The following is a 26,103-nucleotide window of genomic DNA, read 5'->3' as shown; positions in this document are numbered from 1 at the left end:
CTCTACCTCACGATGCTTCAGTCTCAGTGGTCTTTTCATTCTCAGAACATAGTAAATATTCTCTATACCTCAGGAGCTTTATAAACATGCTTCACCAAGCTTTTAAAGTTAAGGCTGGTTCCTGCTCAACAGTTAGGTCTCAGCTCAAACGTTATCTCAGAGAAGACTCTCTTGACTTACCAAAGTACGCATTTGGTCCCCAGCTATCCTGCTTCTTATCATCTTTTATATTTCCTAGTTGTATTCTGTGGTTTTCTTATTTATATGTTTATTTGTTATTATGCTGTCTTGTCTCTCTTATTAGACTGTAGGCAAAAGAGGTTGTACATTGTATGTCTTTTTACTACTATGTCCCTAAAACCCTATCAGACACAGTAGATTCTCTAATATCTGCTGAATAAAAAATGTTATATCCAATGTTTTTTATAAATATATAAAACAGGAAAATTAGTATCTTTCCTTAGCAGTTAAAGCACAAACATTTTCAAATTTAGTTCTATCCTGCTTTCCTAATTCACTCCTTTTGTCTTCATAGCAGATTTAATAAAATAATTTTATCTCCTATATCAGTCAGAATTATTACATGTTTATAGAACAAAACTAGTAATAATCAAATAATTTATTATTTTTAAATGTAAAAATGTGTTTATTCACAATCCTTGAGAAGTTACCATTCCTTCAAAAAATTTTTTATGAACAAAATGCCAAGAAAAATTACAATAGTAGCTTATGCCAAACCAAAAATATACATCTGATGTATACAAACTTTAAAAAGCATAACACAGGCAATGTGAATATAGATTACCTTTAAAATATTTCCAGTGACAAAGCTACAACTTAAATCATGTTAAGACAGTCATAAATAATAGCATTACCTAATATATTTACATATTTAAAGTGTCCTATTTATTTCTAGGAGATTAAAAAAAAGATGAAACTATAGATGTCATTGCCTAGCAGTTCAAATATTGAAAGGGCCACATGATTTTTTTTTTAAGTACAGCAGGAACTTTAAGTTACTATTTATATCTGGACCTTCCTATATTTTTGAGAACATGCACTGTCATTGCTGCAAGAAAAAAAGAAAAAAAAAAACACCAAGGAAAAATCAGAAAAACAGTTTACTTACTAAGATCATATGCAATCCTCAGCAAAATTAAGACAAGCAATTAGGGAGTGCTTTATAGCCTTGGCCTTTCAAAGTGATACATAAACTTTAGGGAAAAGAAGAGTTCATTGTACATCATGAATACAGTTATATATATTGATAGACTTAGTTCCATCCCATTAAATCACCTTGTATTACAAGGCAAAGGAAAGCTTAATAAAATCAATGAATCCTTTCACACCAGGAAGGATTTTATTTTGAAATACCCGTATTGCATTTTTAGGTTTCCTTTCTTAATAAGTCATGCACAGAGAATGTTCTGTGTAAAATCTTTCTAAGACTATTCATCGGAAATATAGAATTTAAAAAAACACCTAGAAATTTAATATATCAATTAACTTAAAGTAAATATTCATTTATAGTGGCAGCATGTAAAAGGAAGTGAAAAACCTAAATATATATATTTTCTTAAATATTACTTTTGATTACTAGCTTCAAGCGTCTGAACTCTGAAAGCTTATTTTCACATACATCCTTTGTTCAGACTAAATCATCATTATTGTATTAGGGTATGCAGTAGGTATAGAAAAAAAACGGATATTTCAGCATTTCTTTAGGGTCATCTACTCAATTGTGCTTACTATTAGATAATGAAATTTAAATAAGTCATAGGAATTGATAATGCTGGAATAGGTGGAAAAGGGAACACCACTATAAATCTGATCTGGCAGATGGTCTTCATGCTCCCTTCACGTCTGCTGAGAATAAACATAAAATGCCTTAATATTTTCACAGTCAACTACTGAAATAGGCTTAAGAAAGCATTCAAAGTAAAATTAATAAAACTATTTTTAAAAGTGAAAATCTACAAATAGTAAACAGGAATGCTACAAAGAGTCGAAATTAATTTAATTGATGACATGACAGAACCATTAAATTGTTTTTGAAAAGCAGAAGGCAGATGATGAAATTGCACTTAATTCTGAAGCAACTCAGATATAGCCTATCATTTCTATTCCTTTCTAATAAGCACTTACAACATGGTTTCTTATCTCCCTCTTACAAAAAGGCTCAGCACAATCGTTTATACATTCTAGTTGGTTTTTAACATTTGGTCACAACTAATAAACAGGGTCATATGATTTTACCCTATCGTTTCTGTTGATCTGTATCAGATTGCTTTATGCCAGAATCAGACAGTTCTAATACAGGATTTACAAATCCAGAATACTCCGAATTGCCATTATCATCCATTTCGGCACTAACAAAATCATTCTCCCATTCCAGCCCGTTGGAATCATCAGAGGCTGATGTAGGATTACTTCCAGTCTTCTTGCTGCTATACTTAAGTGCTGCTCGAAGAATGTCTTCCTCTGTTTTGGAACGTTCTCTCATTGGAAGCATGCGATTCATTCCTATTATTTGGAAAGAGTTATTAGAATCTCAGTGAAAATTTTAAAAGCTACATTAAGAGACTCTACAGTTTAATAATATTTATTTAACAATCAGACTTGATTTGCAAATTTACTTGAAGAGTCAGTCCTATGGAGGCCTTGTTAAGGGAAGGTTTCTAGTAGGTTCTGTCCTCTACCTATTCTAGTTTAGTAACTGTGTTAACAACCTGAATAAGAACCTCAAAAGTCATATTATCTACAAATCTAATTAGCATAGAGTGTAGATGACAGAATCAGGAATTAAAAGATCTAAAAGATCAAACTGAACAAGATGCTACAATAAATAAATTTTATTAAAGTCTGCTGATTGGGATCCAGATATGAAATAACTTAAGTACAGGATTGTGGAAACAGTGCTTAGCTGAGAAGAAGACTTAAGTAAGTAAATAAGTTAATGCAAGCTTTGGTAAAGTTATTCAAGGCCCTGTATCTTTGTTTCTTTATTGATAAAAGAAATGGCTTGACTAGAGGACTAGTCAAAGTTCATTCCATCTCAAAATTCTATGAACTATTTAATGCTTAGTATTTTTCTTAAAGTCCTACATTCTGTAATTCGTTCTTCATTTTCATGGATTACCTAGTTCTTAAAGTAAAAATGAAAACTTGTGAAAAAATCCACATTTTAGCTACAATTCTTCACATTTTAGCTACTCAATTCTTGAGTTCTTGCTATGTGGCACACCTTGTACCTGGTGTTTTATATAAGTTTTATTTCATTCTCACAACATTCAGATGTTTATTTGTTCAACTATTTACTACTTATTATGTGTTAGGAATTTTAGACTCTGGGTATACAACGGTGAATAATCATCCTTTAAAGTAGGTTTATTATTAACTTTTTATGCTGGACAAACTGTAGCTTAAAGAGAATAAGAAATCTACTGAAGTACTAAAGCTAGGAAGACATACCAGCTAAAATTCAAACCCATGTCCGTGTTATAGCTTTTGAACTATACAAGAAAACCCCTAACAAACAGCTAATTCATAATGAACCAAAAGATAATAAAATTTTGGCTTTAGGTTTGACCACAAGGGGGCAGTAATTCTTCTTACTGAGTAATAGAATAATCTGGGCTGGATTACAGAAACCTTAAAGTGAAAAATTAACATTTATTTTCTAAAGCTCAAGAAACACTAAGAATTAAGCAACTTTCTAAACCATTTACTAACAAATGATAATCACTAATACAGTAAGAGACTAAGAAACTTTGATACTGATATTTTTAAGGCCTGAACTCATTTCAATTTAAAACATCAAGTAGATTTCTATAGATTAACATGGATTAAAATTTTCAGGTGAAATTGTGAATAAAAATACCTTCTTCATCTTCCCACTCTAGATCTAGGGATGTGCTGTCATCATTTCCACTTGTTGATTTAGTTTTGGTCATTAAATCACAACTACTTTCTGTATTTGGTGTCAAAACTGTGGCATCTGATGACAATCCTAGAACATACACCAAATATAATGTGGTCATTTGTACTCTTTTACCACAACCATTTATTTTATAATATTTTCTCCAAATATTATTATTCCTTTTTAATATTTTCTCCAAATATTATTATTCCTTTTAACATCATAAGAAACGATCACTGAAATCATCACACTGGTAAGTTTCTGTTAGGAACAATATAAGGCTTTTTTCCCCTTTCTTATTTTTTTTTGCCACGCAGCATGATAAATTGCAAATTTAAATGAATTATAAACTTTTCCAATATAATGAACTGTAGGTAATATTTTTAATAGTCAATTATAAAAAGGTACAAAAAATAAAAATGAAAATAGTCTGTTTTCAAGAGAAACCACAACTATGCTTCCATTATTGGAAGCACAGGAGTTCTGACTTTTGAAACTTAGAGAAAAATACTTTAATCTTATAAATTGATTTGTAATCAATTTGTAATAAGTAAAATAAGTACACTTTTGTACTACTTCCCACCTTCCCTTTTTCTGGGAGGGGGAGACGTAGAGTAGAAATGGGAAAAATGAGTGCCTGACTCTCCATCCAGATGTACAGCAATAGCCTGAGGTTTTTCTTTGCTCCAACTCCCTTTTAAAAAGGAAAGAAAGGGGTGATTGGGTGGCATGGTCGCGTAGAGTTCAACTCTTGATCTCAGTTTAGGGCGTGATCTCAGCTTAGGTCATGAATTCAGGCCCCGCGTTGTGCTCCACGCTGTGGGCGGAGCCTACTTAAAAAATAAAAATGTTTTAAAAAGTTAAGATAAAGTTGTATAACTAAGGTTGTATAACTAACTGACCTATCTAGAAAAGACAAATTTAAAGGGCAAGGAAGTTCTTCTATAGGAACAGAACCAGAATCTCCAATTACCTGTTTACTATGGCATAAAGTAAAAAAAAATATGCATATATTTTAAGACACTTACTACTACTTCGAAAAACTTCATACTGTGACTTTATATTTCTCAAACAAGATTCAAAGTCATCTTCTGGTCCTGCACTGTAATTAAAGTAAAAGAAATATATTCATAGTAGACACAACATAATGTATGCTTAAGTTAATTTATGGCATTTTAGTTTGAAGGTCTATTCCATATAAGTTTATAATTACAATTAGAGTAACCTACTGAAAATAGATCTTAATTTTCTTAATGCTAGCAGTAAACTCAAAATGATAACACTTTGGTTAATCTTGACATCAAAGCTTAGTAATAAGTCCATCTTCATAATTTACAATAATGAATCATGAACAAGTTTCTTTGAATGAGTGTAAAATGTGACTCTGGAATGTGTCTTTTAAAAAACGATCACAGAGATGCCTGGGTGGCTCAGCGGTTGAACGTCTGCCTTCGGCTCAGGGCGTGATCTTGGGGTCCCAGGATCGGATCCCACATCAGGCTCCCTGCATAGAACCTGCTTCTCCCTCTGCCTATATCTCTGCCTCTCTCTGTATGTCTCATGAATAAATAAATAAAATCTTAAGAAAAAACAGTGTTGAAACATTTACAAAAATAAGTAAAATAAAAAATGTCACATATAAACTTTATTATAAGAAAATGAGACATGTTAAGGAAAACACAAACAAGGCAAGGCATAAGCAATTTATCCAAAGGCATTCAATGTGTTACTGCATCATTTTCTTTCTTTCTTTTTTGCATCATTTTCTGTATAGAAGATACGACCACTCTAAAAAATGCAATGAAATCAATTCAAATAAATAATGATCACTTTCCTATATAAAGAAAGCAAATGTTCTCAGCATTCTTACAAGGTAGTGTCTCTTTTTTTAGGGAACACACAAACATAGTATGTATATAAACACCCAGAGCTGAACTGTGCTCTCTTTGGAAATAAGATTTTCTACCACAAAGTGAAGTAATATGTTTCACTATTTACCTCTGATATTCTCCATTGTTTGAAGGATGGTATCGCTGCACAACTCTCTGCCTTTCTTGCTTTGGAAACATAATGCAATACAAAATCACTCTGTTGTAAAGTTATACTTTAAAAAATCATTCATCATTCATGCAACACCCAAAGGTATTTTTTTCTAGTTCCTAAAAAAACCACCAAACTTTAAGTTATTCTATTGAAGTCTTTTTCCTTAAATATATCATTGTTCATTTCTATATCCTCTTATCTATGGGTGGAATTTCTCTCAATCTTTCAGTGTATAATCCTTGAGGGGTCAGAATATTTGCAGTGTTATTAAAAAATAACTTTTAAAACAGATATATATTGGTGTACTCAACATTCTTATTATACCTAAGAACATCTAATAACTGGAAGGATGAGGGGTAAGAAAAAACTTGTTAAAACAGCATATGAAACTCTATTTTGGCTCAAATAAATAGCAATAAAACAAAAGATCCAGAAGACCTGGCTGAGCTGACTCAGAAATAATAAAAGCAAAGGATTTAGAAGACCTGTCAGATAGTTAGGGCTCTGACAGTTATCATTTGTGTATTGGTGGCACATCCTTTACTTTGTTTCTTCATCTGTAAATTATAGAGATAATATAGATAGGCTATAATACTGCCCTAGCAAGCTCATGGGGCTATTGTGAAAATCAAATGAACTTGTATATATCTGTATACCTTTGTGTGCCAATGTATGTTGTACAGACTGTTAGGTGTTCTTGCATTAGTATTTAGTCAGGGAAGAAAACACTCAGAAAAACACTCTGGAAAAACCAGAGAACCCAAATAGATGCTGCATATGGAATGCTTTTGTACCTTTGGAGGGGGAAGAGCAGCAAAACAAAGTTTATTGAGTGATGGTAAAGTTTATTGAATGACAGTACAAAACTCCCAAAGAGAGAGTGGGAACCCGAGAAAGCTGCCCGGACTGCTTTTGTCTTTCAAAGGTGAGCAGTAGAGACTTTATAATAGTAAAAAGAGTTATCTAAATTAGAGCCAGAAAAATATTTTTATTTTTTAGAAGGTGAATTAATTTTTAAATTTTTCCACTAGATAGAACTAAAAAAAAACAAAAAAACCCCGAAGCAAAGACCCCATTCTCCCATGTAATCTAATTAATCTGCTGAAATAGATTAATCAAAATGCAGGGAGAGGGAGAAGAAGAGAGAGAAAGGGCACAGGTCACATATAAACTCATAGCAATATGACACATGATTTTTATTTTCTAAGTTACTGTAATTATTAAGTGACATGATCTTTGTACTACTTCAGTGAATATCACAGCAGAGAGTTCACATAGGCAAAATATAGAGAACAATGAGTAGGAGAACTGGCTAAGCACCACAGTACTTGAATGCTGGCTCTACCACTTATTAACTATAGGATCTTATTAAGCAAGTTATTTAACATTTCTGTCCCTTGGCTTCCTCATCTATAAAATGAGGACTGAAAATGATACCTATCTCCTAGGATTGTTGTGAGGCTTAAAGTAAAACGTAAACTAATTAAAACAGTAATACTATAAATGCATGTTTTTAATTGTGATCTGGTATTACAGTAATACCATACTAGCAGATAGTATGGTGAGATAAAATAAAAACTCAAATCCCAAGTCTCTCAAAGACACAAGAATAAAGATGAGAAATACACAATATTCGAAAATGAGGCATTTTGCCCACCTTACCGGATTCAAAGAAGTATAAGAAATTCCAGCAGTTCAAGGAATTGTTTAAAAAAATACTCACAAAAGTAAACTAAAAAAATGCTGTAGAAATTATATTTAAAGACTAGTTTTGCAATGTTTCCACCTAAGAGTATATTTATTTTTCCCAAATACTGGATTTTGGAAAGCTACATTTCATCTTTGGGATAAACAAAAATTAGCTTCTGATAATTTAAAGCTAAACAGCATTCCATATCAAGCATATACTTTGATGTTATTTTTCGTTGTTAAAGACAAGCTAATTTGCCTTTAAAATTCCTAAGAATATATACATAAATGCATTTGTTGTTAAACAAGAAGCCCTTGATTCTAGAGGGGGAAAAGTCTCAACTAAGATTTGTCAGAGAAAATCAGGAGAAAAGCAGCCTTAATATATGTTGGGGTCTTTTCCCCTCACCTCCAAGAGCTTTCGCTGCTTTGCTGCCCTGGCTGCTTCACGCTGTGCAGCGTATAAAGCTTCTTCTTCTAGTCTTAACTTCTCTTCTTGTAAGGCTAACTGTATATGAACAAAACAATAAGGATTAACAAAAACCAGAACCTGTCTAACTGCTCTAAAAATAAAATGTTTGTTTGTAAAATTAAAAATAAATTATTAAAAAAATAAATGATCTCTACAAAGCATAATAGAATTGAAATTTTTGTGACTTATTTCAATTTCTCCTTTTACAAAATAATTCAAATGATACCAGACATATTATAGAACTCTTTAGAAGATTAATGATGAAGTAGTAGCATTTCATTTGCAGAAATACAAAATTGTTTCTTCCTTTAGAATATGCAGTGATCTTCATTCTCAAAAATGTTCCAATGCTTATCCCCCTGACTAATTTAATGGTATTGGCTCTTTTAAGTCCAAGGTCTTTAAACTAAGGCCAATTATATCACCATCTATCAAAGTGAAGTAAGCTTTCACAAAGTTGATGTCTCACTGATGTACGTATCCTGAATTTTATTACTAACAAGCTATTAAAAAATCACTTTCAAATTTAAACTCTTGCCACTCATAATGGCATACAAACTGTTTTAGTGATAATCTATTGCACATCAAATTAAACTTAAAAATAAAATTTCAACATTTTCTTTAGCCTAATATCTATTAGGCTAAATCTACTGCATAGCTTAAATTAATGCTGTTGAAATCACGAATTGGTACTTAACAGGCTATTCTTAAATGTATAACAGAATATGACTAATTCCATTTAGTGAATAGCAAAACTAAATTATAGGTCATTCCCATAAACACATTAAAATAAATATAACATTTGTGATTATAGTTATGGTTCACTAAGAATAAATAAGCCTAAGACAAACAAAAAGACAAAAGGCAAAAAATATTTATTGTGAAACAGACTTTTTAAAAGTTGGTTTTAAACACAAAAATACATGTATCTTGCCAGAGATTCTACTTGTGAATTAAGAAATTAGGTTTTAGAAGAGTGTATTATCTTCATTTTTGGCAGCATGATTTCTGATAAATTAAAATAAAACAAACTATAATAGACTAGGATTTTTTTTTTTTTTACTTTTAAATAATTTTTGTCTGTATAATATCTAAATGCAGGTCCAGTGACTGTCCATATACATTATATTAATGACAACTTTCTCCATGGTATAAACAGAGGCTTTATGATAACATATACTTAAGCAACATAAAAGACTATTTACCTCTTTTTGAATTTTCATATCAAGATCTTTCTGTTTTTCAGCAATAGAATCATAATGCCTCTCTCTTAGATTAACAATTTCTTCCTCAGTAAGAGGCCTACAGAAAAAATGAGGGAGAAAAAAGAAAGAAAGAAAAAAAAATTCTGATGAGTACAAGTCCAAAAGAAAATCATCAACCAGAAAAATACTAAAATTTTATTGTCAAAAATGTATTAAATGCTATAATTTCAATGGTTAAGAGTAAAAAGACATACATTCTAACACTTGCCATAATTTAGCATATACATCGAATAGAATGATATATTATCAGAGCATTTTTTAGCACTACAACCACTTTTAGGAAATGTGGACTCCATTTACCTTTACTTTGGCTCTGCTTCAGCCATCTGACCATATCCCAAAATGTTCACCATATAGTATAAATTTCAGTACGCTATGCTCTGATAACCCTCTTACCATCCTGGGACTCTTAACTCTCATACCCATTACCCTCTATTTATCCTGCTCAATCACTCTGGCCAGTCCAGGCCCTTGGTCTTTCCCTTTTCTCCTAGTCTACCGTGCCACACTTCACATACAGCCAACATGGACACCATGGCAAATTTGAAGTACTTTCTTACCACATACTCACCTTTTTGTACTCCTATCATGATACCTTCTTCACCCAGCTTACATTCTGACCTTGGATCAGTTCCATGATTTGCCCTTTCTCCTGAGAGCTGTTAGAGAAAATCTAACATCTATTTGTTCCCTACCAATAACCCATTTCTTAGACATAGTCAACTCCCTCTCACATCCTAAGGTGGCTATTTCAAATCTTCAAGTATGCTAAGTTCCTCATTCAAACTCTTCTCTTAAAAGTCAATTTCACCCCACTTTGAGACATGGGGAGCATCAAAAACCAACTCCTTCAACTTCTTGCCACTCCTCTTCTTACTTAACTATTCTCTCTATTCTTCCCTCCATCCTCTGAGGAGGTGGCATTCTTCAACTTGTTCAAGGTCATCTGCTACACTTACACTCTTAATTCTTTTTTTTTTTTTTGAAAATTGACCCGTTTTAATTTTTTAAAAACAAAAAACACAACACAACATCAAATTATTTTTACCAACTACAATTCAGTTATATCCAAACATTCTAAGACCAAACAGAGTCCCCTGCCCAGAAGCGGGGGCTGAAGACACATGAAGGTGAATGCTGGAGGTGACAGTCCCAGCTGCAGGTCACAAGTCTTCCAACACGCGCCCGTGCCTTTCGTCTCACAGTTTGTTCACGTGTTTTACAGGAAGCTCTTTAAAAAGAATTTCATCCCAGACACCAGATTCCTTCAATGATACACAGCTCCATGACATTTGTGTTTTCATCCAATTGACAGGAATAAAAAGCATTTTTTGTTTTTGCCTTGTTTTGGTAGCGCAGAGAGAGAAAACTATCCGCCAGATTCCTTTAGTAATAAATGAGGAAAGGAGAGGTAAGAAAAGATCTGGGCTGTGCTGGGTGCTGGCTTCTACTTGTCTCTTTTTGAGAATGTGACTTCTGAAGTGTTAAATCACACTCATGCCACTACAATTAGTACCAGTAATCTTTTTTCAGATGATAAAAAGGAAAAATACCCACTGGACATAAAAATGGTCAAAAAGATTTTACCGCAGGTCAATCCCCCCCTCCCCCCAAAAAAAGATACAAAATGAACATATAATTGGGATGGTAACTCAGTTAGACATTCCAATTCACCCGGTTGCTTGTTCACCAGAGAAATAAGGAGAACAGGCGATAAGTTTTATTAGTATGTTAGAGTAGTAACCAGACGTGTTAATGGCAGCTTATTTGAGGTCCATCAATCCTTGGAATACGTGTAGGAAAGCATGGCTATCCTTCTCCGACTGCCCACATCTGAACACATTCAGCTACCATGGAAACTACAAAGGAAGGAAAAATATATTTATTCCAAGATTCATGTACTGGGATTCTGAAGCGCCCTTTCTTCTGTAAAGCCCCGGAGTGGTGATAATGTGCTAGGGACTGCTGTGTTTCCCAGCATGAGCTCCCATCCTCTGAGGGTCCTGAGAAGGATAGTGGATTGGTCCTGGAGCCCTCATGAAAGGAGGGGGTGGTCCCATTGGGTGGAACATGTGTGGCCCAAAACCTGGGGGTGGGGGTGGGGCAATACCAGGGGGAGGTGGCAGTGCAATGTTCACCACAGCTGGAGGACCACTCGGGGGCAGGTTGAAGTAGTTGGCAGAGGTTTCTTCTTCTGCTGCAGGAGGAGGAGGAAGAGCTCCTGGCAGTCCCGGAACGGGCCCTAGCTTGATCCCAGAGTCTGTGGTCCCATCCTTCTCTTTTTCTTTTCCTCTGGCTGCTTGGGACCTTCCCCATTTCACGTTGAGTCTACGGCCATTGACAATCAACTTATTAAAGGATTTCTCCGCAGCCACCTCTGCAGCCTGCCTCATGGCAAACTGGATGAACGCACACTGCTGTCTTTGCACAACAGTGATCATCCGGATTTCTCCAAACTGGTAGAAGTGATTTCTTAGATCGGTCTCAGTAATAGTATCGCCCAGACCACCAACATATAGTGTGGTGATAGTCTTGTCCTCTGGCGGGTCCAGACGAGGCATTGTGGAAGCTCGCTTTAGAAGCTTATCTGCCACAGGGTCATTGATACCATAATATCGGTCTTTAATGTTCTGATCAGCAAGGGGGTCATCTGGATCTGTTGGGTTTTTCATGTCTGTATGGACATTCCTCTCCTCTCTTACATTCTCCTTTTACCCAGAAGGAGCAAATGTGGGGTCGATTCCTCTTGTAATAGGGTGTGGTCTGGGCCAGCTTGAGCAGCATGTTACTGGTGGATGTAGCTTTCCCCAACATGCCAACTGGTCGCGTTCCATCAGAGTTAGAAATTTCTCTCTCCATATTCTGTGTGTAGTACTCTTTGTTGACATCTGACTTTGGCATGTCATCCTTAAAAGACAATCCTGCATCACGAACCTGGATGGGCAGGCCGTACTCAAGGTCCAAAAGGCAGGTCTGACAGACATTCTTCAATTTACTACAGGTTTGGCACACTTCAGTTTTCTTGAAACGCATGCGGACCCCGGGGCACCAGCGAAACACTGTGAATGGCCTGGCACAGATTTTACATTCTTTCCCATACTTTTCTTTGGTCATTCGGATATATGGGTTTTCTCCTAGACACGTCTGGCAGAATGGGGAAGTCCGCATCCTCCCAGTTCTGCCTGTTGTAGGTGTTGGAACCCATAGAGGTCGCCATCTTGAGAGCGTCTGGAGGCAGCGGCGGCTCTACACTCTTAATTCATTCACCACTGATGCCACCGTCCCTCCCCTACTCTAGGGAACTCTCTGGGACATTGCTCTGTCATTTAGCACTTCTCTTTCATGTTAGCCTACTTTTTCTTATCTGTCTTTACCTCTCTTTCATGCGAAGAGAGGAGGAAAGAAAGAAAAAAAGGAGAAAGAAAAAACCTTCCTTTGACCTATATTTATCTTTAGCTACTGCTCCATCTCTCCTTCACATTTAGTGAAACTAAATGTACACTGATAGTGCATCTAGAACTTACTGTGTCAGGTTCTCTTCTGTGTGCTTTACACATATTAACTAATTTTAATCCTCACACCAACACTATCAAGTAGATATAGAGATGATATATATGAGGGAAATGAGGTGAAGACAGATTGTGTCCAATAAGTCACATAATATGTGACAAAGCTATGATGTGAATCCAAGTAGTCTGGCTCCTTGCTCTTCTGTGCTTATCTTACTTTCTATGTTCTTATCTCCCATTTGCTCATTACCTCATGGCAGTCTTTCTTTGCTTTCAACTCTAATAACTCTAGCAAAGGTGACTTCTACGTTGCCAAATACAGTAGATACTTTTAGTTCTTATCTTCTTTAGTTTGATGCAACAGCGTTGGCCATTCCCTCCATTCCATCTGTCTGCCAGTTTGTCTTTATGTCCTCCCTTGGCTTTCCACGATTACTTCTTTTTGCTCACTGAGTCTTGGTCGTCTTCAGAATCCTCTTATGATATTTGCCTATTCAATCCTCAGACTGCTGCTCTCTCTCCCTCCATGCTCCAACCATCCCACTTCCTCCTGTTCCCAATCTCAGGTAGGTAATCTTGATATCACCATTATCATGGTTTTAACCATCAGTATAAGTAGTATCTCTTACTTCTGGTTCCTCTAGCCCCTAACTTCTGCCAAGGTTTTTGTTTTTTTTTTTTTTTGAGGTATAACTTACATAAAATAAAATACAAATTTTAAGTGCTCAGTTCGTTAAGTTTTGGCAATTGCATACACTCTAAGATCCAAACATATCCATTCCTCCACAAAATTCTCTTGTGCCTCTTTTCAGTCAACCCATATTTTTCATGCAATTTCCTCTGTCAGAAAGGCTCTATTCCTCTGTCTGAAAGGTTGGTTATCACTAGCCAACACTTCCAGGATCAACCTAAGTGTTATCTCCTTAAAGCAGTCTGCCTGGACATACATCTTCTCACACATTTTGGACAAATGGTCTCTCCTTTAGGTTTTCTTTGCATGTTTTAGAACTGCTATTTAATCTCTTCTTCCATCTTATGTTGACATTAGTCATTTATACAAACTACCTCCCAGACCAGAATATTCTTCCATCTAATGTAGAGAAACATGTTTGATTTTTTCATTTTAGTGCCTAGCACAGTGCCACATAACTGCCTAATAAATGTTTGCTAAACTAAATAAGGTAAAGAATATGCATTCAAAATACAAAACAGTGTATGAAAATATTCTCTTGATATTAAGAATTCTCGTGTTAAAGACAGATGGTTCTTTTTCAAGTAGTTCATATGATTTTAAAAGAATCTGAAAAGGCAGCTTAAATAAATTAGAGTATCAAGGTTCTAGTTAACCTAGTTAGTAAAACAAGTTTTAGAATGTGATGAGGAAGGAAAAGGGGATAATCTTTTAAAAATTCAAGGAAATGTATTTATTGATATTCAATGGGTTTTTTTTACACTAAAAAATACGTGACTTAGGTTTAACAAGAGAGCACTAGGGACTTAAGTACATTAAATTCTTTAATGTCAAAACAATACTTTGAGATGTTATTATTTGCTTCAAACTTACAGAAAGAGAAAATTAAAGTTCTGAGATGTAAATTATTCAATGCTTCCAGCAAGCAAATGATAGAGCCTCGATTCTTAGAAAGCTTCTCCTGGTTCACACAGATATTGTTTAAAAAAAAAATTAAAAGCCTTACCTATGACTGCTTCCTGGGCTTTCCCCCTGTACAAAAATTAAACAATTAAAGAAATTTCTCTAGCTGAATTCTATGTAAGGCAAGTCAATAAAATTTTTATTTAATCAAAATACTTTCTGCTTATCTGCTTTTATCATAGTAAGCAAATTTTATTTATCATAGTAAACAAATTTTATTATTAAAATGTTTTAAACAAAAAACTTTAAAATTTTACTATTTCTCAAAAGCAAAATTTAATATCTAAATTATATAACAACTAATTATTGGACATTTCTTAATTTTTTAAAATAAATATATACTCTATACCAAATAAATTCCTAGAGTCAGGATGGTACTAGACAACATATTTTCTATGCTCTCATCATTCACAGTTGATCCTCATTATTTATAGATTCCATATTTGCAAAATCACCTGAGTTAAAACATATTTGTAACATCTTTAATAATCTCTGTGCTTTTGAGATCATGAAAAGACTTTCACAGAACAGCAAAAACTTCAAGTTGTCCAATATGCATATTCCCTGTGGAGGGAGGAGATGGTGATGCTCTGCCTTCTTGTTTCAGTTCTCACACTGTCGTCTTTACAGTCTATTGAGTACCATGGTTTTTTTGCATGTTTATCCTTTTTCTTGGCGTTTTCACTGTTTAAAATGACTCCCCTGTGTGGTGTTGAAGTGCTATCTAATGATCCTAGTACCAAGAAGCCTGGAGCAAGGCTAAGGGAGAAAATGTCGGTGTTGGACAGGCTTCTGTTCAGGCATGACTTATAGTGCTGCTGGCCAGGAGTTCAAAGTTAATGAATCAATAATATATATGAAAATAAGTTGTCAAAAAGAAACTTAAGGTAATTTACTGATTGGCTGATGAAACTGTTGTGACTAGAAGCTTACAGGAATCTAACTCTCTATTCCCCCTGAGAGTAATGTTCTAGTTGGTATTTACTAATTCAGCATTTATGACAACTTTATAGGACATAACTACCACAAATAATGAGAATCAATTGTTTTTTTTTTCATATGGTCAAGAAATTACCTACAGTTTTTTTTTTTTTTTTCCTCCAAAGTAAACCATAACTACTTTCAAGACTGATTTGGACTTATATATCTTTCTTATACATGTAAGCTATTCACATGTGGTAATTAAAATACATGGTCAAATAACAGCAGGAATAAAACTCTAAATGATATGAAATAGCACTATAAAACAAGATGATGTTCAACTAAACCAAACACAAAATATGAGAAGAAAGAGGAAAAGACTGGTTAGTAAAAATGAAAGCGAACAAAAATTCAACCAAACAAAAAGTATCTTAAGGAAAATACATGAAACCACATTCTTTTAAAATGCAGTGTGATGCTGAGATGAAACATAATAAAAGTTGAAATAACTCTTACATTTAGCACTTTTAAAGTTTAGAAACTTTAAAAATATTATGTTAAGTATTTGCTTATACTTATTTTAAAAAATTCATGGAATTAAAGTGACTTTTGAAATGGGAAAGAAATTAGGTTCTTTACATTGAAATATTTAGGAGACGAGCCATGGGTGGCTTAGTCAGTTGGGCATCTGCCTTCTGCTCAGGTCATGATCCCAGGGTCCTGGGAATGAGCCCTACATCAGGCTCCTGGTTCAACAGGGAGCCTGCTTCTCACTCTTCCCTTGCTCATTCTCTCTCTCTCTCTCTCTCTCTCTCTCACAAATAAACAAATAAAATCTTAAAAAAAAAAAAAAAAAAAGAAATATTTGGGAGAAATTTTACTGGGACACAAAAGGCTAAGCTAGTTTCTCAAATATATTTTACTTGATAATAAACATGTATTATCGTTTTAAAAAAGGACTTATACCCAATTAATTTGAGAAATGCTAAGTTGAATAGATTTAAATAATTTTCTCAACAGTTTAATAGTTCTTAGAAGCTTTAATGTGCTAATTTTTCATTCTGAGACTAGTATTCTGTTCACACTGTGGGAAATGTTGGGCTAAATAATAATTTAAATTTAGGTTGATACATTTTCCTCTTTCCTTAGAAAACAAAAAGTGACAAAAGGTCAGAGCTTATAGTAGAACTCATTTTAGGGTTGTGTAAAGTAGGCCCAAGGGAGGTTAAGTAACTTTTACACTCATATAGTTAGTCTAGTGAAGTTGAAACTTAGCTCACGGGCAGCCCGGGTGGCTCAGCGGTTTGGCGCCGCCTTCAGCCCAGGGTGTGATCCTGGGGACCTGGGATTGAGTCCCACGTTGGGCTCCCTGCATGGCGCCTGCTTCTCCCTCTGCCTGTTGTCTCTGCCTCTGTCTCTGTCTCTGTCTCTGTGTCTCTCATGAATAAATAAATAAAATTAAATTAAAAAAAAAACTTAGCTCACAAACTAAAATTCAGTTCTAACTACAATCAGTGCATAAGAAATATATACCACATTTCACTAATTCTAAACCATACTTTTTTTTTCAAATTTTCACATATCTGTACTTGGAAGTGATCTTACATTTAAGTTTTAGATGAGATGAAATGCAAAAAAATCAATAAAAAGAATAACTGTTTAAAAGGATAATGGTCACAGTCAGAAAGTGATCGTAGAATGGACATGTATAACTTCTACCCTGAAAAATCTATGAAAACTATTGTTAAAGAGTGGATCTATCCTGGATTGTTGAGGAATTTAACCTGCCTAATGGCAAGAGGTTAGAAATATCCCTCTTTAAAGTTCCTTGAGTTCTATAGTATGCTTTAAAATATGATATACAAAAAAATAAATAAAATAAAATATGATAAACATATAGTTATATATAATACATGGAATAAACTAATAAACCTATGTATACCATACATCTATTATTATATATGTTATATATGAGAAAATTCTGAATTATATGCTAATATAAATTAGTAAGAGGACATAATAAGTGACTAAAGAGTAAAAATAAAAACCAAAAAGTAAAAATTCTGAAATAAAAGACAATAAAATCAAAATTTTAAAAATAATTGCTAGAATTAATGAGATGCCTCAAGAGAATAAATATAGGTTTTGTATTACTATGGAAATACTTACTTCATCACTTTCTACTAGATTCTCAAACTGAAAGAACAAGAAAGTAAATGTTAGAAAGGATATTTGTTTAAGGTACACATCTCACAAAATATTGTCCCTTTTTTCTTAAAAAATAATATACTTTTATACTTTTAAGATATTTGAGTCATGTGTCCCTTCATACACTAGTTGATATATCCAACAAGCCTACAAGATAGCCAAGATAAGCATATACTGTTATTTATGATTTTTATGAAAAACAAAAAGGAGAATTATAGCAATTTTTTCATAAATCAGAAACTTTAAAACTTATAAACTAAAACTTTTACCGAATTATTTTATATGGGTGTTTTAAATCCACAACCAGAATTTTCCATTTGAGTTCAGAACAAATTTAATGTCATAAGAAGGAGAATTCACTCAAGAAACAGGGACTTCAAAGATAACCAAATAAGAATTTATCTGGGTGCCTGATTGGCTCTGTGGCTGAGCATCTGCCTTCGGCTCAGGGCATGATACTGGAATCCTGGAATTGACTCCCACATCAGGCTCCCCACAGGGAGCCTGCTTCTCCCTCTGCCTGTCTCTGCCTCTTTCTCTGTGTCTCATAAGTAAATAAATAAAATCTTTAAAAAATTTATCTTATAATGTTTATTCATCTACTCATTCATTTAACTATTTATTAAAAATCTGCCAGATGGTAGTCACTACTCCCAAATACAGTTTAACTTTTTACAGCTTAGGGATGTAAACAATTTGATGATGATATGATAACACTATTATGTCAAATGACCAGATGAAGTCATTACTACTAAATTGTATAACAAAAATATTTGTATTTTAAATATACTGGGGAAAAAAGTTTTATTGTTAACATTGTCTTATTACTTAAAGATCAAGAAAACAATGAATTCAAAAGGTTTAGAAAGACAAAAATTACAATAGCCAAACTGTGGAAGGAGCCTCGGTGTCCATCGAAAGATGAATGGATAAAGAAGATGTGGTTTATGTATACAGTGGAATATTACTCAGCCATTAGAAATGACAAATACCCACCATTTGCTTCAACGTGGATGGAACTGGAGGGTATTATGCTGAGTGAAATAAGTCAATCGGAGAAGGACAAACATTATATGTTCTCATTCATTTGGGGAATATAAATAATAGTGAAAGGGAATATAAGGGAAGGGAGAAGAAATGTATGGGAAATATCAGAAAGGGAGACAGAACATAAAGATTCCTAACTCTGGGAAACGAACTAGGGGTGGTGGAAGGGGAGGAGGGCAGGGTGTGGGGGTGAATGGGTGACGGGAATTGAGGGGGGCACTTGACGGGATGAGTACTGGGTGTTATTCTGTATGTTGGCAAATTGAACACCAATCAAAAATAAATTTATTATATAAAAAAAAGAAAGACAAAAATTTATAGAGATGACTTAAAATTATTTAAAATTGTTATCTTGAACTTTTTTTTGTGATTTAAAAACAAAACTATTTCCTGGTTTACATGCTTCCTTATTTAATATAGAAGGAAGTAAAATACAGTGTTCAAGCTCTGAAGCCAGGCAGTTTGGGACTGGAATTAGGTTTGTCACTTACAGGCTGTGTAATAAAGCCCAACTTCTTCAACTTGTCCAAGCCTCTGATTCTCATCCATACAATGGAATTACTGCCACCCATTCAACACAATTGTATTAAAAATTATGTGTGATGATATTTATAAACTGTATATTGATGTAGGTGGTACACAGCAGAGGCTGAGGAGATTCTATTATATTTTACATACAAAGAATAAGCAGCTCAGTGATTCATACTGTAGAGTTGCTTAAAATCAGCCTTCTGCTTTGATCTTGCTACACCTCTCTCCTGGGGCAGGTCAAACATCTATCTCTAGAATCAATGCCTACTGAGCCATTGTAACTGCTAAAAGAGTATACCCTCTCTGAATTAGGTGGGGTGAAAAAAAGACAAAAAACAAAAACACCACTTCTTAAGAAGAAATAGCAATTCTATTAGAAGAACAGGACCTTAATCTTCTGCAAACTTCTCCCTGTTCACCGCTCCCGGTGAAAAAAAGACAAAAAACAAAAACACCACTTCTTAAGAAGAAATAGCAATTCTATTAGAAGAACAGGACCTTAATCTTCTGCAAACTTCTCCCTGTTCACCGCTCCCCTCACCACCTCAATTTTTTCCCTCTTCACTAGCATCAATAATATTGAAATAGAAAAATCCACACTAAATTTAACAAAAGGAAAAATGTGCCTCCTGCCTTCCTGAAGGGACTTTCATCCAATCAGATTCATGACTCTACTCACCTCTATAGTTAAGTGCTCCCCTCTTGAGCATGTTCTAAAATACTTGGATCTGGGAAGATAAACAGAAAAAATTTAAAAATCACAATTAATACTAAAAGCAAGCCAATATAATAGAATAAAAACATTTCCACAAAAACATTTTCCAGAGTTTCAAACTAAGTTACAAGTTTAAAAGTGTTCAGCCAGTATTTTTCTACTGATACTAATATTTACTAAACCTGTAATAACAAATTAATTTATTGTATTTACTACATAGAACAGAATACAATTTTAAAAATTTACCTTATTATTTTTTCTATATCAAGGAAAGTATCATGTTAAAATACTGATGTGTTAAATGCGTAAGAGTATGTCTTCAATTTTCTTAAATATATGCAAAACAATAAAAATCTGAAAAGATATATGCCAAAATGCTAAGAGGGGTTACCTCCAGATGGTAGTCTTGTGTTTATACAAAGCTAGATGCTTTTTATTCTTTCCATGCCCATACAAATTTTAATCATTCTCTTCTGTGCCTATTAGTGAAATTTACATGTAATCAAATAAGAATCTCCTTTGTTATATTTGCTCCAAAGACCTGTCCATATTCTATTAACTCTATGTCCTCTATTATAGCATGAAAGTTGGTTATAGGGCAGAAGTACCCAAACTCCTTTACTACTGGAAGTGCCAGGAGATTATAAGACTTTAACTTATAATGTGGTTCCTACTATAGCTGCTCAAATTACTGGAAGAGAAGACTTCCATGTCCCCACAGAGATCAAAAGTTACACTGAGGTTTCCTTATGTGACAGGATCCAAAAGAAAATATCCCTTTAAGAGATGAGAAGAATCCTGGGGTTGTCATTTCACAGATCTATTAATTTATGAAACATATCCAGTACAAACAAAATAATCTTAATTCTCTAATCATTTAGTTGTCCCCATTCTTCTATTTTCCCTATTTTTCAGACAAAAACAAAAATGAGTTAAGCCTTCGAATAGCACTGTGTTCTGGCATTATGATTCATGCTTAAAGTACTGTATGCTCTCTCCTTGTAACTATCATTCTCTTCCCAGGATGAAGAATCTGTCTCTGATTTATCTGTTTCTCCTTCCAGACTTACTGAGTGATGTAACTGAATAAATAAACCATCAGTGTGACTTCATTGCTAAAGCAGAGCCTAAAGCCAGGTGGTACACTGTCCAAACCAAGGGAAGTAATACTATACTTCCTATTATACTTATTAGATGGCACAGCACTGTGCTCTATTCTAATTATACACAGATCCATGCCTAACTTTAGTTGAAGTCCAAGGTGTTGGCTGTGGTAAATGTCTGTTTTCTGTCCCTTTTATCCACATTTAATTATAGTGAGGATACTCATGCTCTTGCATGACTCTGACTCTCTGATTATCTGACCAAACTAGACCATAGCCCACCCCCAGACCTCATTTGATTGATTCAGTTATACAGAAACTAAGCAGAGAGACAATATCTTCCTGAGAGCTCTAGGGAGGTGCTAGGAGTTAAGCATCTAAAAATCTGTAAAGAGAAGAATGAAATCAATCAAAAGAATGTTCTGATAGTGTTGAGTCATCCCTAAGGACCAGCTACATTCCTACTCTGCCCATGGTTTGGTTAGTAGTTGAGAAACCTAGTATTCTTTTAAGAAATTCTACCTTTTGCTTAAGATAGTTTGATCTGGATTTCCGTCCCCACAACGGAAGTCCTCCCTAATAAATAAACATGAGTCTATGTAATAGAATGGCAAAAGAACAAATTAATAGGAAAAACAAAACAAAACAAAACAAACAAAAAAACCAAAACAATTAAAATGGAAGGTAAACAGAAAAGGAAAATAAGTGAAAAAACATTTCTGCTTTCCTTAAGATAAACTGAGACTTTATTATTGACAAAGAGCATATATTATCTCCTACTATCATAAATGCCAAGATTACATTAATAGATTAAGGCAACTACTCAACTTGGCAAACTCAGGGGCAAATTTTTTTATTAGAATAGCGTTATCTTGGGATTTTTCTGAAAAGTCAAGAAATGTGATCTACATTTTCAACGTAATTAGAAAGGCAACTGTTTGAAAGAGCATTTCAGATTTCAGAGAACTCTCCACTACTTAATCAGTAAATGAAAGAAATGAAAACTAAAATCTTTCCATATTATTGGCTGCTTTCCATATTATTGGCTGCTAACACATTTGGAATATAACATTTTTAGTGTTTCCTGTAATTAACTGACCTGATGTTTTGTATTTTCTACCTCACAGTTTTGTTCTACAATAAGGAGTGAGGCTCTTTGGCAATCCTTTACTACTCATTTCTAGATATAGATGAGAATACAAGTGAAAGGTTTAAGTAGAACAGAGGAGAAGAGGGAAAAAAGTACTTATTTATCAAATGTGGCCTCAAATGTTTATATTTTTATTTCATAAATATTTATTGAGTACCTAACTGCCTGGCACAGCTCTAAAGTGCTGACAATACAACTGTCAGTAAACAGATAAAGAATCTGTCGCCTTGCAGCTAACATTCCTGGGAATGAATGACAATAAGCAAGTACATAAATGATCAGGTGATGGGAAATGCTATGAAAAAATAAATACCTCAGAGTAAGCAAAGATAGTAGCTAGAAGAGGGAGGTTATTTTATATAGGGTGGTCAGGGTCTTTCTGCTAAAGCAAAATTGGAACAATTTTGTTCCAAGTCTATGATAAGGCCAACCAGTGAGACAACTGGAGGAAAAGAATTCTAAGCAGAAGAAAGACAAACACAAAAAGCTCTAAGGCAAAATTGTGCCTGGTATATTCTAAGTAAATGGGGGACCTGAATGTCTGGAGTTCAGGAGAAAGAAGTAAGGTCTGAGAAACACCCAGGGTCCTTGGGCCTTTGTAGGCCAGGAAAGGGTTCTGGAGTTTATTCTTAATAGCTGAGAATTCACAAAAGATATTTCAGTCTTTGGCATTTATCATTTTTTGTTTTTAGTTTTTATTATGAGAATTTTCAAATATACACCAAAGTAGAGATAGGAAGCATCTTATACCCATCATCTTACTTATAGAGTTACCTTTTTCCCAATCTTATTCCTACAACTCTCTTTGTGTTTTGGTAGAGTATCTTAAAGCAAATCCTAGACATGTTATTTCATCCTTACCTCAGTTAACATCTCTATTGGTTAAGAACCTTTAAACAAACAAACAAACAAACAAACAAAAAAACAACTAACCACATAATCACCTAACAAAATTAAAAATCATTTCTTTCTCTAACTCTAACAGCCAGTCTATATTTTAATCTCCCTATCTTTTTATACATGATTTGGTCAAATCAGATTTCCAACAAGGTCTACACACTGCATTTGCTTGTTAGGCCCCTTAGGCCTCTTTTAGTCTATAACAGCCCTCCTTGCTACACCATTACCTTTTCTCATGCCACTGATTTGTTGGAGAAATTGTGTCATTTGTCCTGGAGAATTTCTCACTTCCTAGATTTGACCGACTTTTTTCCTCTTGGTATTGTTTGCTTCCTCTATTCTGTTTCCTATGTACTAATAATTTGATTTAAATTGAGTGCAGTTTGTTTTTTTAAAGATTTTATTCATTTATTCATTAGAGACACACAGTGAGAGAGAGAGAGGGGCAGAGACATAGGCAGAGGGAGAAGCAGGTTCCATGCAGCGAGCCGGATGCGGCATCCGATGCTGGGGCTCCAGGACCACACCTTGAGCCGAAGGCAAACGCTTAACTGCTGAGCCACCCAGGCATCCCTGAGTGCAGTTTTTTTTTTTTTTTTTAGATTTTATTTATTTATTCATAGAGAGAAAGAGAGAGGAAGAGTCACAGGCAGAGGGAGAAGCAGGCTCCATGAAGGGAGCCTGACATGGGACTCTATCCCGGGTCTCCAGGATCACACCCCCGGCCGCAGGCGGCGCTAAACCGCTGCACCACCGTGGCTGCCCCCGAGTGCAGTTTTTTAAGGCAAGAACACTTCATATGTGGTATTTGCTACTGAACCAAATTATAAGGAATTTTATTTTTGTCTGCCTTACTTTTACTGATTCTAAGAATGATCTGTAGCTTCAGCTATTATCAGCCTAATTTATCCATTATAAAGCTTCCCATCAACCTTTTATCAAATGATTTCAGCATCCACTGCTAATCACTGCTTAGCTCCATTATTTCATGAGTACAAAATTATGATTTTCTAATTCTATCATTCCTTAAGAATTTATTAGCTGTATAAGAACTTCATTGGAAGATCCTGAATAGATCTAAGTTTTAAGAGGCCCATTAGAAATCTTTTACAATAGTACAGCACAGAAATGATGGTAGCTTGGATCATCAAGTTGAAGTTCTAAGAAGCAGTTCTGAAGAAAAGACTGACAGAATTTGCTAATGAATTAGTCCTAGGAGCGTATATAAAAAGGAAGAATCAAGGATGTCTCCTAAGTTTTTATCCCAAACAACTAGAAGAATGAGAAATTGCTATTTACTGAGAGGAAAAAGGCTAGGAAAGAAGTGGACTGGTATTTTTAGATGCCTTAAGCTTGACATACACACAGAGTTAAGAGTCTGGATGAGAGTCCTCTATTCAAATTCTAAGTCCAGCACATTAAGATAAAAACCAGTCCATAAACCTCTTATACTGTCTATAATTAACCCTGGGGCTACTTCTCAATTCCAGATCCGTAGGAACACCATTCTTTTCTTTTTGGTTTCAAACCCAGGAAATTTATCTTTTTTTCTTCTCCTGTCTAAAGGAAGATTTCCTATTAACAAAGATGCAATGCCAGCAATTTTTTTTCTCCCATACGTCTGCTTCATGTTATCACAAATATATATACGTGCCTATTGTTTTTTTAAGGATTTTAGTTCTAACTGCTATGGAGAAATAGAAATATAGCTTATTCTTGGGAAAGAGAGGAAGAATGAGTTATTTCCCAAGAAGATGGAAATATAAGAAACAAAAATTAAAATGATAAAAGCAATATCCCATTAATGTACCTGTTATCTTTACAAGCTAAATTACCTTAAAGAAACAGAATGGCTCCTGGATTTTGAGACTTAAAGTACAGAGAAATAGTTAATATCTAAAAGAAAAATATGTTAAAGTGGAGGAAATGGAAGACAGAAAACAGAAAAGCAAATGTTAGGAGGGTTAATCCAAAACCTATCTGTAGAAGAGTCCCTGGTTCAAGGAACTGAGCTGTCTGGCCCTAGTGGTATACTGACAGTGCTCCAAGGTGATGGGTTATTTGAATTGCCTAACTTTTTCTGAATCTATAGTCACTAAGAACTTCCATCCCATTATTCTTTACTCATAGTGAAAGAATGTCCTTAACTGAAGATACAAGTACTATGCAGTTCCTGGACAGTTATATTTCACATTTTTAATTACCAAATATGTTTTCTAGTTTTCTCTGCTTGACCCAGTGAAGCTGCGAGTAAGAGCCTGGGGCAAGGGAAAATCACTAATGTGATTGTTGAGACAAAATTACTATGTGTTAATGAAACAACAAAACTAGCCATAGGAAAAATCCTAGAACTTGTCTTATTCAGGTCTCCCAAGTCCTATGCAGTAATATTTCATTAGAGTACATAGGTCCTAGTTGAGAATATTTTCTTCAAGAATGAAGTTTTAGTTGTATATAAGTGTCACCATTAAAAAAGAAGAGGAAAATGAGATAAAAAGAAACTGGATCAGTCTAAAAGAAATTCAATAACAACTAAACTACATTTCCAACAACTTTTGATCAAAATTAAATCTTAGAAGGAAAGATAAAAAACAAAATGATTATAATCAGCAATGTCTACTGCAAAGGCCTACCTCTGGATTACTATTACTTGGCTTAGAGAAATAACATCTTGCTTTCTTCAATTTGAAAAAAATGTTTTATTGACTTGAAGCTTCCTAGTATATATAATGTTACAAAACCAAAGTATATAACAACCTTATTACTGTAATGGTAGGCAAAGAGATTTACATTTACTGAGTACCTACAATAGGCCAGGTATTATTATATACGTATGAACAGAGTTTTTTTAATGAACTTGAGTTTTTATATGTATATTTATATACTTGCCTTTCCACAGTAATCCTATGAGGTACTGTAATCTTCTTGATCTGCACTGTTCAATATGATAGCCACTAACCATGTGTGGCTATTGAGC

At 34.3% G+C, this 26,103-nt stretch overlaps 2 protein-coding genes across 9 annotated transcripts in view; both read right to left on the bottom strand.

Moving 5' to 3' along the window:
* Window positions 1-618: 618 nt before the first annotated feature.
* The window catches only part of AP1AR (adaptor related protein complex 1 associated regulatory protein), a 42,833-nt gene continuing 17,348 nt past the window's right edge, over window positions 619-26,103 (bottom strand). For 2 of the 8 annotated variants that reach the window (XM_035709809.2, XM_035709811.2), the window contains exons 2-10: window positions 19,938-19,986; window positions 17,642-17,668; window positions 16,753-16,907; window positions 9,329-9,425; window positions 8,061-8,159; window positions 5,918-5,976; window positions 4,948-5,021; window positions 3,881-4,009; window positions 619-2,523 (exon numbers count right to left, since the gene is read on the bottom strand). In XM_035709809.2, the coding sequence (XP_035565702.1) occupies window positions 2,258-2,523; window positions 3,881-4,009; window positions 4,948-5,021; window positions 5,918-5,976; window positions 8,061-8,159; window positions 9,329-9,425; window positions 16,753-16,907; window positions 17,642-17,668; window positions 19,938-19,986 (955 nt within the window). In that variant the 3' untranslated portion in view covers window positions 619-2,257. Of the gene's footprint in view, window positions 2,524-3,880; window positions 4,010-4,947; window positions 5,022-5,917; window positions 5,977-8,060; window positions 8,160-9,328; window positions 9,426-14,594; window positions 14,621-16,752; window positions 16,908-17,641; window positions 17,669-19,937; window positions 19,987-26,103 lie in introns of all 8 variants that reach the window. The other 6 variants (XM_049104863.1, XM_049104864.1, XM_025465948.3 and 3 more) reach the window with 5 other exon arrangements.
* Window positions 10,353-14,523, bottom strand: LOC112671670 (pre-mRNA-splicing factor RBM22-like). The gene is given in 3 exon segments (XM_035709808.2): window positions 10,353-12,051; window positions 12,053-12,539; window positions 12,541-14,523. Coding segments are annotated over 3 exon segments (1,260 nt in total). The 5' UTR covers window positions 12,606-14,523; the 3' UTR covers window positions 10,353-11,343.

Source organism: Canis lupus, chromosome 32 (assembly GCF_003254725.2).
Source record: "Canis lupus dingo isolate Sandy chromosome 32, ASM325472v2, whole genome shotgun sequence".
Classification (NCBI taxonomy): Eukaryota; Metazoa; Chordata; class Mammalia; order Carnivora; family Canidae; genus Canis; species Canis lupus.
The sequence above is the reverse complement of the archived record's forward strand: the minus strand, read 5'-3'. Positions and strand labels throughout refer to the sequence as shown.